The following is a 15,261-nucleotide window of genomic DNA, read 5'->3' as shown; positions in this document are numbered from 1 at the left end:
TCTTTCCCTCTTCCTTCCTTTTATTATTTGATTCCATTACCACTACACATAGCAAAAAAAACCACTGGTGATTTTCCATTACAATTATGATAATCACAGTCTGAATCATCTTGCAAAACTATCTGCGCTGCCAGCTATGGACCTCTCCTGACTAGAGGTTGCTAATTATGCTGTTGTACATCAAATTTATAAGGAGTCTACAAAGTGTAGAAACTGTGAGCTAAATTTGAAACAAATTTTTTCAGTTCTGCAAAACCAGAAGCCTTGGGTAGTAAACCATTTTGACTCACCTTACTCTTTGATCCCCTCAGTGATGACTCTGTTAAGAAAAACAATTAAAATATATCACCTCAGTTCACTTACAGGCCAAACAACATATGGAGTATGCATTAAAAAAAATGAAGTTACCACACCTATATGGTATTATGATAATACTGATAATTTTGTATTTACCTATTTTCATAGTTCTGCTGGCTCCGGGCTTGGTGTTGTAACAGATCCTTTGCAATTCACATCGTCCTGTCAATTTCCTAGCCACAAATTTCAGGCAGCGCCACAAGCATTTACAATAGAAGTACAGGCACACCTGAACAAACATTCTGTCAAATAAAGTTTCAGAGTAAGAATCTGGAATAGTCTGTTTGAACAAAACAGTCCTACTGTAACATGTATACCTACAAATACACCTATTAGATTTCAAAGGCCCCCAACTGAATATTCAAAGTACAAAAAACTTTCATATGTGACAAACAAGGGATCTCCTACAACACATTACTTATGGAAATAACATTTGAAAAATCAGGCCCTTCATTTTTATCCGCTTAAAAAAACCCAAAACAATCTCATGAGTCAGCTCAGAAAAGGATGGCTCAAAAAGTTGAGTTCTATAAAGTTCTTCCCCCCTTCTGAGCCAACAAGATAGATGCCTATAGAAGAAGGAAAATACAGATTACACAGCAATTATAATTCTGCAGTGAGTCTTAATTCCTCATATCTGACTCCATCTTCGATCCCACTTCCCTGACGGACTTCCCCAAAGCCATCCTTCTCCTGTGGCTCGTGAGAAGCAAGATAATTGATAAATAAGACAATGATGAAGTTTAATTCTCTGGGGTTGCAAGAACAAATATCCCAGATTAAGGAAAGCACTGAATCCATCCCTGAAATATGTGCTTAAAACTGTTTTGCATAAGGACAATTTATCTAAGGGCCGACTTTCTACAACACTGAAGTTGCAGAGTAGTAGTATAGCAGAGTTTGCAATCTGACATGGTGAGAAACATCTACGAAATCTGTAAGTATGAATTGCATTTTCTTTTATAGTCATGTTACTGTTTTATTATTTGGAAAAAGAAATCAGGTAATACTGCAGCTTCTACTAAAAGAGTCCTGAGAAAACTGAAATACTGAATGCAGAAAAAAAACCTTTCAGACCCAATAAATTAGTTATTTAAACCCAATAAACTATTTCTATAAACCAATCAAGTAGTCCTTTTGCTACTATGAACATGAAGAACCAAATCCTGCAGAGGGGTCAAAACTTTCAACTCCCATTGGCTAAACAAGGCTTTAATCTAGTGCTTGACACTTTGGAGGAACATTGCCCCAATCTCAACAAAACAGACCTGCTAATTGGGATAAGGACTCACTAGTTTGCAAATGTACTGGAATTCAGAGCGCTAAGTCTGACCTATTATGTTCCACAGCTCCACTTGTAATACAGTTTTACAACATGGAAGTAACATGATGAAAATCAATAATATCTGGAAGACACTAGAAAATTAATAATACCCATATTTGGCAACAGATTCCAGTTTGGATTTATGAAATTCTGGAAACAGGTAGACTGAAATACTAAATGTCAGATTGTCAACTGATGTAAGGTGTTACAGCTCTATTAAAAAGCTAACAGGGCTACATTAATTCACACAAGGTTAGTATCTGCCCTGAAGGCCAAGGGGACACTTGGGAAAATAAGCAAGATAACTAAATATGTAAAATTTAAGGCTATGAAAATCCTGTGCGAATGTTTAGTATGCCTCAACTTAATCTCAGGAGGAGATAGCAACATTTACACGAGGTTTAATGCATTTTCTCATTACATTTCTAGTTAATTTGCTTAGTCTTCCCAAGTATCTCCCTATATACAAGTCCATAGAGTTGATGCAACAGAAGTGAGCATTTTGGATTCAATTTCAAATTCTTTGAGTTTTTATCTGTGTGTCACCTGCAATCTGTGAATTTAATATACACAGACATGGAAAACACCACCAACTGCCAGCATTATATTGTTCTTGGACATTAAAAAGTTAAGGTATTTGCTCAAATATACAGTAGGCAATTGACTTCCTAGAGCTGAGAGAGAAAATAAAATAGTAAAATCAGGAAAGAAATCCCCAAACAAACCAGATGCATAGACATTTTAAAAGGTATCCAACAGTCAGAAACATGTCAGTAAACATGAGAGAACAAGTTATAGAAAAACAGCCAACACCATCATTTGTAATTTTCAAATCTCCTCCTGCAAAGAGATTCAAAAGCTGGACAATTTAGCAATCCAGCAATCAAATACACCATGGTTATTTGCATCCTGGTTTAGAATTCCACTAAAAAAAAAAAGCCAAAACAAAAATATAACCTCACCACCGAACAGCACTATATGAAGCAGCTGATGGAACACAGCGATGCAGATATGCAGTCTCTACTCCCAAGAATGTACATGGGAGTTTACCTGAGAAAGATTCCAACCCTTTAAGTCTAAGAGTCCGATTTTTTTTATTTTATTAAGTTTTGGTCTATTGTCAATTAAAATATATGCTATTGATATGCATTGCTTTCAGTGGTTAAGTAATTTTACTACAGCTGTTCCCATAAAATTCCCTTAGTCCATAGTGCTCAACTACGTAGAAAGAGTGGAAAGACCCATTTAATTTCATGCAAGTGGCTTAACTGAAATGAGTATTTTCAAGAAAGAATAAATTAAAAACAGCATAGGCCCTTTATAATAAACATGTGACTGTAGACAACTAATTCTTTTAGGGACAAAATATGCTAGTTGTGACATGGTATTCTGTATTTAGGTTCAGAAGCCATTCTTCCATAGTTCCAGTTACATTTACTGTTAAATTTTTACTTCTGTTACATGGCTTAGAATGGCTGACCAAAGTACAGCTATTAAAAGTGTAGCATATCATCAAAGCATGAGAGGGACTGCTTGTGACTTACCATACTGCAACTAACAGTGGTGATTAAGAAAGCAGACGGTACTAATTTTTAACTAGGCAGCTAAGGTAAGAAAATGTTTGTTTTGTGGATACCTGTAATGTTCTACTACTCGTCCTTCTCAAACAAGTGAGAGTAGGTATCTTCTTTTACAACAAGAATGGCATGCATGGTTACTCAATTTTGTTTTCAATGGTTTTGTATTATTTTTTTAATAAAAAGAATTCTTGCTTGTAGAAATCCTGTAATGAAAGCATATTGCTGATTAAACGGACTAGGCTTTTATTTTAAAATGAGCTGAAATTCAAGACCACTAAACAAAACAGAAATACTGACAACAATAATAAAAAACTGCGCAGCACTAAACAAATACAAACTAATTTGTGTGCCTGTGGCAAGGTGTCTCAATGCCGAAGCTTTTTGGAAACAGGCTCTCCTTCTGCTATTCTCCCAGGCTTGTGGTTTTGCAAAACTTTATTTGCATAGGAAATGCAAGGCCTGATTCAGCACTGGTTTGTGTTAATCGCACTTCTGCAAAATGCATAAAAAAAAAATGATACTCCATTTGGTGGAACATTAATGCAAATATTTAAATTAAGCAATCAAGCACTCCAAATGGATGAGGACACATGAACAAATTACCATAAAATCAGCTAAGGTGTGAACTCCATGGTGACTGCCTGTGTGCATGTTGTGCTCCTGAAGTAAATGCTAGCTAGCTAGCCAACCTTTCTGTGGAAGCAGGATAACCTAGTTCAACTTTCCTGTGGGGTCAGACCATGTACAGAGCCAGATATAGCGGAATAGCAAGTGTGCTGCAAGTTCAACCCTGAGCTTACTTTATGGGAAAACTTGTTCATTTTCCCATGCCCCAGTTCCTTGATTTTGGTTCGGTAGGTGCATCTGCAAGTTCATTAACGTGCCCTAGTTACTGCACATTAAATTTAGTACTTGGTTAACCAAATACTGTACTAATTCAATACACAGTAACTCGTGTTACTGTGCAGTAGTGCCGGCACACTGCTTTTAGTGACACTGCGCTGTAGCCTAATAACTGCGCAGCAGCATATTAGCATAGTTTTGGACCATGTTATTAGGCTACTGCGCAGTAAGCTCCTCGTGTAGATGGTTTTTTATTTGGTTTCTAAACCTTAATACTTCATTAGCAACAGTATACACATACTTTTGACAAGTCTTGCATACTGAAAACAGACAGACCCACCAAATGACCCCCATCCTTTGTGCCAGGCATTTTGAGCATCGGAAGTAATCTGAAATAATTACTTCAAGAGTAACGTTAATGGAGTTCATGCAACTGACAATGTGATTTGGAAAAAGGTTGCTCTTTCCTTTAAGCTTCAGAATCCTAAGGAAACATTTAACGGTACTCTAAGTTCCAAGATGAAAAATGGGAGCAAAATTGATCTCTCTTACTTCTTTTACTACTCCCCCTGCAATCCCATTACTGCTTTCTCCTGTAGCCAAGGTCCTAACCTGGCCTTAATCTTCCTGCACACACAGAAGCTTCAATATGCCTCCTCAAAACACAATTGGTCAGTCTGGAAGAGTTAATGTTCCTCAAGATTAGCCATTATCCAGAGGGATGTACCAGTATAATCCCTCCTCAGAAACTGGTTTGCTAGACTGCTATGTATGAATTGTTGCGTATTATAGTTCAAACTATGTGCCAGTGCCTCATTGTCTTTGTTTGAACGGCAAGCAAGGACTGCTGCTAAAACTTAGCTGCCTGCAGTAGCACTCATGAAGGCTGGATTTCTCTCTCAGGAAAAAAGGAAAGTCAGAGATTTAAATAGTTTAGAATACAAATACTTAAACAACAGAAGCTGTTTACTTCCCATCCCCAAAGAAATACGGTATAATTAGGAACAGGCAAAAAAGTGCATCTAGTACCAACAGCATGCTACACTGCAGTTTGATATATTAGGAAGGATTTAACCTGTTTTATTTAGTGTGACCTTTGATTCTTTTTCATACAGCATTGGAATTTTAGAAGGGTTTCTGCTCTGAGGTTTATCTGACTATCCAGACTAATCTGCAGGTAATGTGTTTTTACTTGATCTACTTCTTTTCCCCATTCTTCCACTTTTTCTAGTCTCTGACTTCTTTGCAACTCCCCCCCCCCCCCCCCCCCCCTTTCCCGGTCACTATTTCTCTGCCTTAGATCTTCTGCAAGTTCCTTCTGTCATGAGCAATTTCAACAGAGAAAAGAACTGGATATTTAACACAAAGCTCATTCTTAAATTTCTCTGCAGCACCAACAGGGGTGATGAAACCAAAAAATCCAACTGTGAATAATCTCAGCAATAACAACACTAATTATTGGGGTTTGGAGATTCTCTTCCTGAGCAAAAAGGTGGAAACTAGAAGGGAAGGTACCAGAAACTACATATACTTAAGACTACTATGACCTGACAAGATGAGCTTGTCCTAAAGAAGAGGTGAATAGGAAAACTATTAGGAAAGCTACATGGTGCAAAAAGTGACAGTAACTTAGTGGTGCTCTTCATTTTGAGGTCACCTGCATGAAGATTTTCAGCAGTGCTTGATAATGCATCTCAAATATTGCCTCTCAATTAACTTGATCGCCCTTGCACCTGATGTCCAACGCTGATATGTTAATGGTACAGTCTGGGATAGAGTTCAGCAGTTACCATAGAGAAGTGTAACTGATACAGTGTTCTACTAAGATCAACCATTTTTATATAAAGGCTATTGGAATTCAGCTGATCATCTCCACCGTAAGTGAGGCAACCCCCATCATGCCCTTACCTACTATACAGAATTCTTGTACTCTCTTAAATAGGTGGTACACTCAGCTCATAACACACCTGCTTGCTCGTGAATGGTGATCAACTGCTGTATATCATTTTCAAATACAGCCGGATGAAACGCACACATTTTGTTTACGACCTTTGCCCATTTTCCCTTTTTGCCCATTTTGTGTCCTGTTGCTATATAACATACTTACGTAACTAATTTCTGCAGATACACACAACTCCATGAAAAAGATGCACCTGTCACATCAGATAACAGATGTGCGATCATTTTGTCTATTGGTTGCCAGTGCAATAAATTAATAGTTAGTCACTGTACCATTACTGAGTCGCTCCACTCTGATTTTAGCTTTGAAAAATAAGACTCTTGTACTCTAGCTGGGAATGGTCATTTGTCCAACTAAGCAGACCATTAAGCAAAAATCTGACGGGCTCCAATTTTGTAAGTGCAACCTGCAGCTGTAAATGGGATCAGCCATGACGGTCTCTAGTGGTAATCATTATACAGGGAATAATCAAATCTGCCCCATATAAACCTGTTGTGGAAGCCAAATTTTAAAAGATTGTACCAGATAGCATCAGACAGTTTCTCAGGCATAAGGAAACTGAATTCCAGTCTACCCATCTGCTTATAAATGAAGGAAAGTCACCATAGCAACCAAGAACACAGGAGAGTTGTTCAAAAGCATTCTATAGCATGAACAACTTTTTCATATTCATTACTTTCGACTTTCGATGGCATTAATCGTGCCATCAACTGCAATATACCACATGTTCAGCCAATTTATGGTGCAACAAAATGGTAAACCAGCCACAAATATGTTCCACATATAATTGATTGCATTGGGCCTCGGACAACCCTGGGTCTGGGGTGCAGACCTAGGGCTGCTCCTAGCCTGATCCCCGAGGTTCATCAGACTCAATGTCAATGATCAGCTGTTTGTTGGCATCAGGTTCAGGACAACACCAGGTCTCGTCTGGCATAGCAGACCATGCAATTTTTGCACTATGGCATCAATCTCAATCACGTCAGTATATTAACATCTGTGAGAGGCCTAAATCAGTCCTGAATACATTAACATAACTCCTATAACATTGTACATGACCCATAGATCTCAATGTCAGCTTTTCAAAAAGTTGTATGACTCTAATTCATTGGGCCCATTCCAATTAAAAAATCAGGCTGCTTCAAGGTGAAGTGATTAAAAAAAAATAAATCAACCACTTTGTTTAAATTGTGAGAATAAAAAAGTAAAGGCAGTCCTCGACTTACAACGTTTCAAGTTACAAAATTTCACACTTACAATGTTTCTAAATTGACACCCTGTTTCAACTTTTTGACAGCGGTTTTGACTTTACAACGTTTGATCTGATGCGACACCATGACAGCGAACAAATTGCTGTGTCACCCATCTCCCGGGAGAACATCTGTCCATACTTCCACGGACACTTTCTTTAAGAAAGCAGACAAGACTCCAGAAAAACCTGCAGCCAAGACTCCTGAGAAGACTCCAGCCAAGAACCCTTCAAAAAGTCCAGAATAGTCACCTCAAAGAAGTCCTTCCAACTCAATATGATTACTATTTACAACATATATACATTAATGTAGCTATATTACTCATCTATAATTGACTGAGTACAAAATTCTGGGTTATTTTTGGTGAAAACAGGGTACTGGGCCTTGGTTCAGGAACCAATCCCTCATTTATAACCTTGTTTCCTATGGGAAAATCAGTTCCAAGTTTCAATGTTTCGACTTAAGATGCTGTTTTCAGGAACTAATTGTGTCATAAGTCTGAGGACTGTCTGTACCTTAAACTGCCAATGTTAAGTTTTAAGTAATTATTTGTTTTAATTCATTTCCTTATAAAATAGCAATTATATGTTATACCCTGGGCTTTTTAAAATTCCCTTTAAATAGGGTATACTTACAGATGTTTCCTTTTTAAAGAGATTTTTTTAATAGAGAGATTCTTATATATACACAAATATTTATAAGAATCTCTTCAATAAGAAAACAGTGAAACTAAATGTATATACTACTGTCAAAAGCATAAAACAAAGAAACAAAAATGTTTTCGCTAAAGATTTCTTTCAGTTAGATTACACCTCTGTGTTATTGATATGAAATTTGTTAGAAGAACTACATTTTTCTTGTACTGCTTTGCCATTTTTAATGAGTAAAAAATGCATTTCTCACCATGCTGCACCGATTTTCTTGTAGCTTGAGAGAGTACTAAAGAAAAACCCAAGATAATACTACCATCGCAGTCTAGATAGAGACCAAAAGATAGAAAACACCTATCCCAAAAAGCAGGATCTTTATGAAAAAAGTATGAAGTGCATGAACAATTATAATCAATGTCTAAAGATTATTCAGATGTTGATAACTGTCCAGTTTCCAATTGTTGTATCATTATTGTATGTTGATACACCATTTGGAATTACAACAATTGGAACAAAGGGATTATCACCTCTCTGGCTTCTAGCTCAATGCCTCTCCAGCGCCAAACTTTATTACTTTAATTGCCATTATATCACATGATATACAGCTATTATTTTGGTGGGGGGGGGGGGTTATAATATAACTTTTCAGATTTCTTCAACCAGGTATTTCCCGGTTGGAATATCTTTCTGTTTTGAAATTTCCCATTTAAAACTTTGTGGAATAACTTGGAATGTAAAGTAGATATCAGACTTTCCCATTAAAGAAAAACTGATATTTACACAGACCTACCACGCATTACTTAGATATTTATTTGTGTCTCATGACTGCCTTCCAAGAATAGAGAAGAACTCTCTCCCTGCCCTCTTTCTATTGCTTTCATGAAAAGAAGTGAAAGAATGGCAGTTTCTTTCTATGTTCCTTTTCTATTTCTATTTTCATTTCTGCTTAGCCTGTTATCACAGCATAGGTATATTGCATATAAAACAAAATGTATTAGTAACCACACATAACAACAATTCTAAACCTCCCTGTTTAATCACCTGCTAGGACAAGAATCTAACACTGGAGGCAGCAGGTGGATGGGTCAAAATGGAAGTACCGTCTATCCAGTAAAGAGCTTGAGAACAATGAGTTCACTTGACAACAATGAGTTCATACACAGTTACTAATGGAGAAAGTGATAGAAACCTATTTTAACACAGCAGTAGCAGCGAGGTTAGCTTGGGTACCAGGTCATTAGAGATGGTGATCAACCTGGAAGCAGTGATACCAAAATTCTCCACTATAACCAATTCACAGCTAGGAGTGAAAAAAACATATTGACTGATACCATTTAGAAATGTGGATTTCTCTCTCTGTTGAAGAGTATTTTCCGGTCCAGGGTTAGATACATTCAAATCAAGCCTGTTATATACTGTCAAGATTGATAACAAGATTAACCAGCCACATGGTAAACAGAAAAACAGCACAGGAGCGAAGATAAAATTACTCCTGCTCCCCAAAGGGCACCATAATAAGATATGATCAGCTTAAAAAAAACCAAGCCAAAACAAAAAAACCCCAACCCTGCACAATGTCTGCATTTATTTCCTTTCCCTATTAAAAACATGTAAAATGTTTACAATGAAAAGGGAACGTAACTCTACTGCAGATGAAAGAAGAAAAATAAATTTTCTCTTCTTATTTCCCCTGCCAGTGTGCTTACTTCATGTGACTGACTACATTTGCATAGTCTATTTTGCCTTCTCTCAAGTACAGGCAAATGGTGAAACAGACTGTACTGTAAATGCTGTCAATCACACAAGTAAACATGCTGAGGGAAAATGACAGAAAAAATTGCTCTGAATCTCTTACATTTATAATACTTAAGAAGTTACCTGAATCAAAAGGGAAAAATGCAAACTTTGTGTTATTTTTAATCTAATGTCCCTTTCTCCAGAGGTCCAAAAAACCCAAAGTCAGCAATTTTTCCCTGGTTGTTCAATTTCTGATACAAAATGATCACTGTCTCAGCTTTCTGGTTCATTCAGGTAAATTTAAATATGCCTGTTTCTCATGCATTAAAATGACCTCTGATTGGCCCTGACACATTTCAATTAGTTGTCACAGCAAACAGCATGCTGTGGTTTAGCCACAAGTGTTATGGGTAAGAGCTGATTTGTTACCGTCTTGAAATAGTAGTCTGCTGCAAAAAGGAAGCAGAGGTTATAGAAAGTGTTACTTACATTAAGAAAAATCTGACCATTTATAATTTTCAGCACTATAATGCTTCTGCCTCTCATTTTGCTGCTTACTAGAGTTCTAAATGTGCAACCTACTTCTTATTAAACATCTTATATGTTGTTCATTTCAGTATGTGACTTTAGCCATGTGTCAGGGCTTTAATTTAGAATGCAGGAGTGCAAGGAAGAAGTTTCCCCATACTGATAGGCCAATGTTTAATTACCCATCCTCAATTAGTTCTACCTTGCTCCAATGCATCAGTTACTGAAGATGTGCTACCAAATTAGAGGGACCACTTATCAGATAATATTTTTGTTCCAGGTTCCCATACAACTAAAATATATTTATATTAAAATTAAATGTGGCATCTTATAACCAATTTAATTAAATGGTACTGGCCAAGGGATTACAAAAATAAATATATCCCACTAAATGTGGGAGGTAACGGTCAAGATATATTGTTTTATAATTAAACAAGTCCTTATCGTTCAACAATTTTGGAAACGATGTTAAAAGCATTACCTCAGAAAGTGCTTCATTATGGTAGTTTTGATATTCTAGTCAAATAATCTCTCAAATGATCACAGGAAAGTTGCTCTTGCAGAATTAAGTGATTCTGTAGAAATAAATCAGGTGTAGTAAGAAACACAGAAATATAAGTCTCAAGTTTTCAGTTGATCAAACAATAACATTTCTTCTACACACAATTATTTTAAGAACTTGAAGTCCCAAAATGGTAAATACTCAAGCTGAAAACTTATAATATACAGCTTTCCAAGTAGCTGAGCATTGAGTATTTTGTAAAGAGCTTAGGATCCTTTAGCAAATCTGGCCGCTTATTTTGGTACCTAAAAGTAAGCTTACTTAACGCACAAAAAATCTGGTCCTGCATGATTTTGCAGGATCTAACAAAACTGCTAACTTGATGAAACATTTTAATTTATCTAGTCACTGCTTTCCTTTTCTCTTTTTGACAGCCATGAATTTTATATTACACTGTCACCTGCTGAAAAGGGCAAGCACTTCATTTATAAAAAAATTAAATAAACACAACTATCTTGCTGGATAACAACACATACTTCCTGCTAAAATATATATAATCCTTGAACTGTGAAATCTTCTTGGGTTTATGTTGTTTTTGATGGGCTGAATCACGTTGCTGTCCCCTGAATACAGCTGTAATTGCTACTAGCTGCACTAACACCTGCTTGCCAACATAAGCAGAGGCTAACAACAGACTCTGGTTCATTAATGAACACAGCAGACAGGCTTCTAATGCTCCCTATTAAAGCTTTTGATGTTCCTAGGCCTAGACCATATCAAGTATAGGGAAAATGAGAGGAAAAGGAAAAGACTGAAGGGGATATAACCTGCTCCCAATCTAATCGTTTTCTGTTGAAAGATACAATTTGTGCAGGATTCTCACTGCTGGGACCAGGCTTCTCAGCAAATTGATGAAGCTTCTTTAGTTGACCCTTGAGGGCAGCAGCAGCAGCAGGATTAAAACAAAAGCCAGGCCTCTAAAAGGTGAGAAAATAAGTTTCCCACTGAGCTTCTGTCGTCAGTTTCTTCTCGACTCTGGTCAGCCAAGGGAGTTTCTGCTAGAAACCGTGTTACTGCTTTGCTGCCTCTCCAGAGGGAAGAACAGCTATGCTTATGGTTCTGTGCATCAGAAATGAGAGTTGCAGGGCTAGAATTTATCTGGGTTAAATGTTTTATCGCCCCACAGCTGAAAAACTCTGCCCTCCTAGATAAAGACTAGGTGGAAAAACAACAGAGCTAGTCATTTTTTTTTTTTTTTTTAAGAGGGGCTTCTTTATTAAAACCTAGTCCATCTAAAAAATGAGGGGGTTACTTTCACCATTATTATATTTTTCTATTTTCATTCCACTTCAAAACAAAACAAGAATGTTACTTTTGGGAAAAAAAAAATCAAACTAGATTTCAGAAACTAAAAAAAGATTCTATTTCAGATTTTAAAGAAAGTTACAAAAATTTAAAAAACGAGGCCACTCTGAATTTACCTTTACCTTTGAAATTACTCACACGACTAGCATTTAGCTTTTTAAGATTTGTTATAAGAAAAAAATTAAGCACTAGGGGTTAAATCCTGGCTCCATTAACATCAATATCAAAATCCACATTGACTTCAGTGGGGACAGGGTTCCATCTTAGCAAGTTAAAAAAGCTAGTCCCCAAAGGCACAGACCTGGACTAACAGTAAGGGTGGAAAGACTGGTGCAAATCAAATGCAGCAAAGGCCACGGTTCCAACACTGCTTGCCATTCACTCTGCTTGACCTTACATCCAAAAATATCTACAGGATTTAGAGATGGAGGCCAAACATGAGAAGGAAAAGGACACAAATTGCTACACTGTTCTCTCAGTCTTATGACTTACCAAACTTGTATGTCTGGCAGACGGTATCTATATTCAGCAGGTGAAGGCTTGCACAGTGACCAGACACGCATCTCTGATCATGTTCTGCTCCCAAGGACCTCACAAATTAACTCCCCCGCCACCCTTCACCACACACAAAGAGATAAGGAAGTGTGATCAACCCCATGGCAAGAAGATAAGGCAAGATTCCATTTTCCTTATATTTATATAAGAATTATATTTTCAGAGAAGTAGATCTTATCTTTCTACTTTTCCAGATATCTCCCTTCAGTGAGCTTATTCCAAAGGAAGCAAGAACCTTCTCTACCTTTTCAAAAAGCAAGTATTAGGAGAATTAACTTTTAGAACAGGGTTTCTTGTACTTCAGGGAGCTGGATCTGGTCAAAATTGAAATAAGAAACTCATGAAACTAGAGAGTCAAAACACCCATTTTTTCCTGCTTAAAAATGTTGTGATGGAGTTTCTTGAAAATATATGAACTCTGTGCTATGATAATATTGTCTGCTTCCAGCCACACTGATAAGACAAGACAAGAAACTGCCCTCACTGTAATCTTAAATCCCTTTATACAGTGTAGTTGAATTTGCTTGAAAACACTTTAGTTTATTGTCAATGAATGTGCATAGAAAATTGCCCTCGGACACAGATAGAAAAGCTGTCTGCAGACAGCTTGTATGTCTTCATAGACATCAGGGCTGGAAGGGACCTCGGAAGATCATCGAGTCCAGCCCCCCGCCCAAAGGGCAGGAAGTCAGCTGGGGTCAGGATCCCAGCAAGATAAGCATCCAGTTTCATCTTGAAGGTGTTCAACGAAGGCGCTTGAACCACCTCCGATGGCAGGCTGTTCCAGACCTTGGGGGCTCGGACAGTAAAGAAGTTCTTCCTTATGTCCAGCCTGAAACGATCTTGAAGTAGTTTGTGACCATTTGACCTCGTCATCCCTTGGGGCGCTCTGGTGAACAAACGTTCCCCCAGATGCTGGTGGTCACCTCTGATAAAATTGTAGGTGGCCATCAGATCACCCCTGAGCCTGCGCTTTTCCAGGCTAAAGAGCCCCAGGGCTCTCAGCCTGTCATTGTAGGGTCTGCTTCCCTGACCTCTGATCATGCGCGTGGCTCTTCTCTGGACTCTCTCAAGCTTCTCCACATCCTTTTTGAATTGTGGAGCCCAAAACTGGACACAGTACTCCAGCTGCGGCCTCACTAAGGCCGAGTACAGGGGGTGAATGACGTCCCGGGATTTACTTGAGAAGCATCTATGGATGCAAGCCAGTGTTTTGGTCACTTTACTAGCCGCCGCATCGCATTGCAGGCTCATGTTCATCTTGTGGTCAATGATGACCCCCAAGTCTCTTTCTTTCATAGTGCTAGCCAACATAGCACTGCCGAACCTATAAGGATGCTGCGGGGTTTTTTCCCCAAGGTGGAGAACCTTGCATTTATTGGCATTGAACACCATCAGATTCTTGTCCGCCCACTTGCTGAGCCTGTCCAGGTCAGCCTGGATAACCTGCCTGTCTTCTGGTGTGGATGCTTTGCCCCAAAGTTTGGTGTCATCAGCGAACTTGGCCAGTCCGCTTCTGACTCCAGTGTCCACATCATTAATGAAGATGTTGAACAGTATGGGTCCAAGGACAGAGCCTTGGGGGACTCCACTGGTCACAGGACACCACGATGAGTGACTTCCTGGTGTCAGACTATCAATATCCTTTTGATAACCTCACTGAATTGGTTGCACGTTAGTAAAGAAACAGGAACAAAATCTTCTAGAGGTGTCATATTACCAGACCAATGCGGACTAACATTTCTGAAAAAGGCAGAAAGAAGATAATATTACAAAATCATGACATTTACAGCTGAAAGAGAGCAGGTACTTTTTACCAACTTTTTGTTAAAACGTACTAACTTATCAAAACCAACACTTTTTGCAGAAACGTATGATTAAGATGATACTTTTGTTTGCAATTTGTGGTCAAAACCAGAGAGAGCAACCCAGCTCAGGCTAACCTGATGATCAGGGCATATGGCTAGGCTATGAAAGACTTGGGCTCTAGTCTTGCTTTTACTCAAGTTGGACCCAGGACGTACACATGTTTATCACATCCCAAGTGTCCAACCAACAGACCACAGTGCCAGCCTCTGAAGGGGAGATGTTCCACTTCGTATAAAATGTTTAAATAAATAACTGAGACCAGCGAGAGATTCTGTAGGTCAGGGTGCTCCTGAGATAGCAGACACCCAGGTTCAAGTGTGCACTGTGAAGTGGGTGGACAGGTCTTCATGTCTCTGTACAACAGGACATTTTTGAGACCTCCCATTTTCATAGACAGGAAATCAGTTTCTCAACCAGCTATTTACAGTGCATCTTCAACTAACAGTGATATGAAACACTGCTTAAAGAAATAAGACACTGATTTTAGCAAATGCTAATTTTTAGAAAATTCTTACGGCTGATTACACTTTATTTACCACTTTATTTACACTTTATCCTGCTTGAAATGCAGCAATCTGAAAGGTTAAGATTTGCTACAGGCTGAGATGAAGCAAAGGAAACTGCATTTTGTTCTACAGCTGAGAGTTTGTTTTGTTAAGAAAAAATGGAAAAAGTGCTAGACGTGTTAAAGAAAATCACTTGACTCAAATAAGATTCACCGACAAAGAAAAAAAGTTGAGG

General features: G+C 38.1%; 1 protein-coding gene across 4 annotated transcripts in view; it reads right to left on the bottom strand.

The window, feature by feature from the left end:
- The window catches only part of ELMOD1 (ELMO domain containing 1), a 36,519-nt gene extending 25,714 nt beyond the window's left edge, over positions 1-10,805 (bottom strand). For 3 of the 4 annotated variants that reach the window (XM_006036797.3, XM_006036799.3, XM_006036800.2), the window contains exons 1-3: positions 10,711-10,805; positions 454-599; positions 291-319 (exon numbers count right to left, since the gene is read on the bottom strand). In XM_006036797.3, the coding sequence (XP_006036859.1) occupies positions 291-319; positions 454-599; positions 10,711-10,727 (192 nt within the window). In that variant the 5' untranslated portion in view covers positions 10,728-10,805. Of the gene's footprint in view, positions 1-290; positions 320-453; positions 600-3,317; positions 3,465-10,710 lie in introns of all 4 variants that reach the window. The other variant, XM_006036798.3, reaches the window with a different exon arrangement.
- Positions 10,806-15,261: the final 4,456 nt, after the last annotated feature.

This window comes from Alligator sinensis, unplaced genomic scaffold (assembly GCF_000455745.1).
Source record: "Alligator sinensis unplaced genomic scaffold, ASM45574v1 scaffold802_2, whole genome shotgun sequence".
Taxonomy (NCBI): Eukaryota; Metazoa; Chordata; order Crocodylia; family Alligatoridae; genus Alligator; species Alligator sinensis.
Note: the sequence above shows the minus strand (reverse complement) of the source record. Positions and strands in the feature narration are given on the sequence as shown.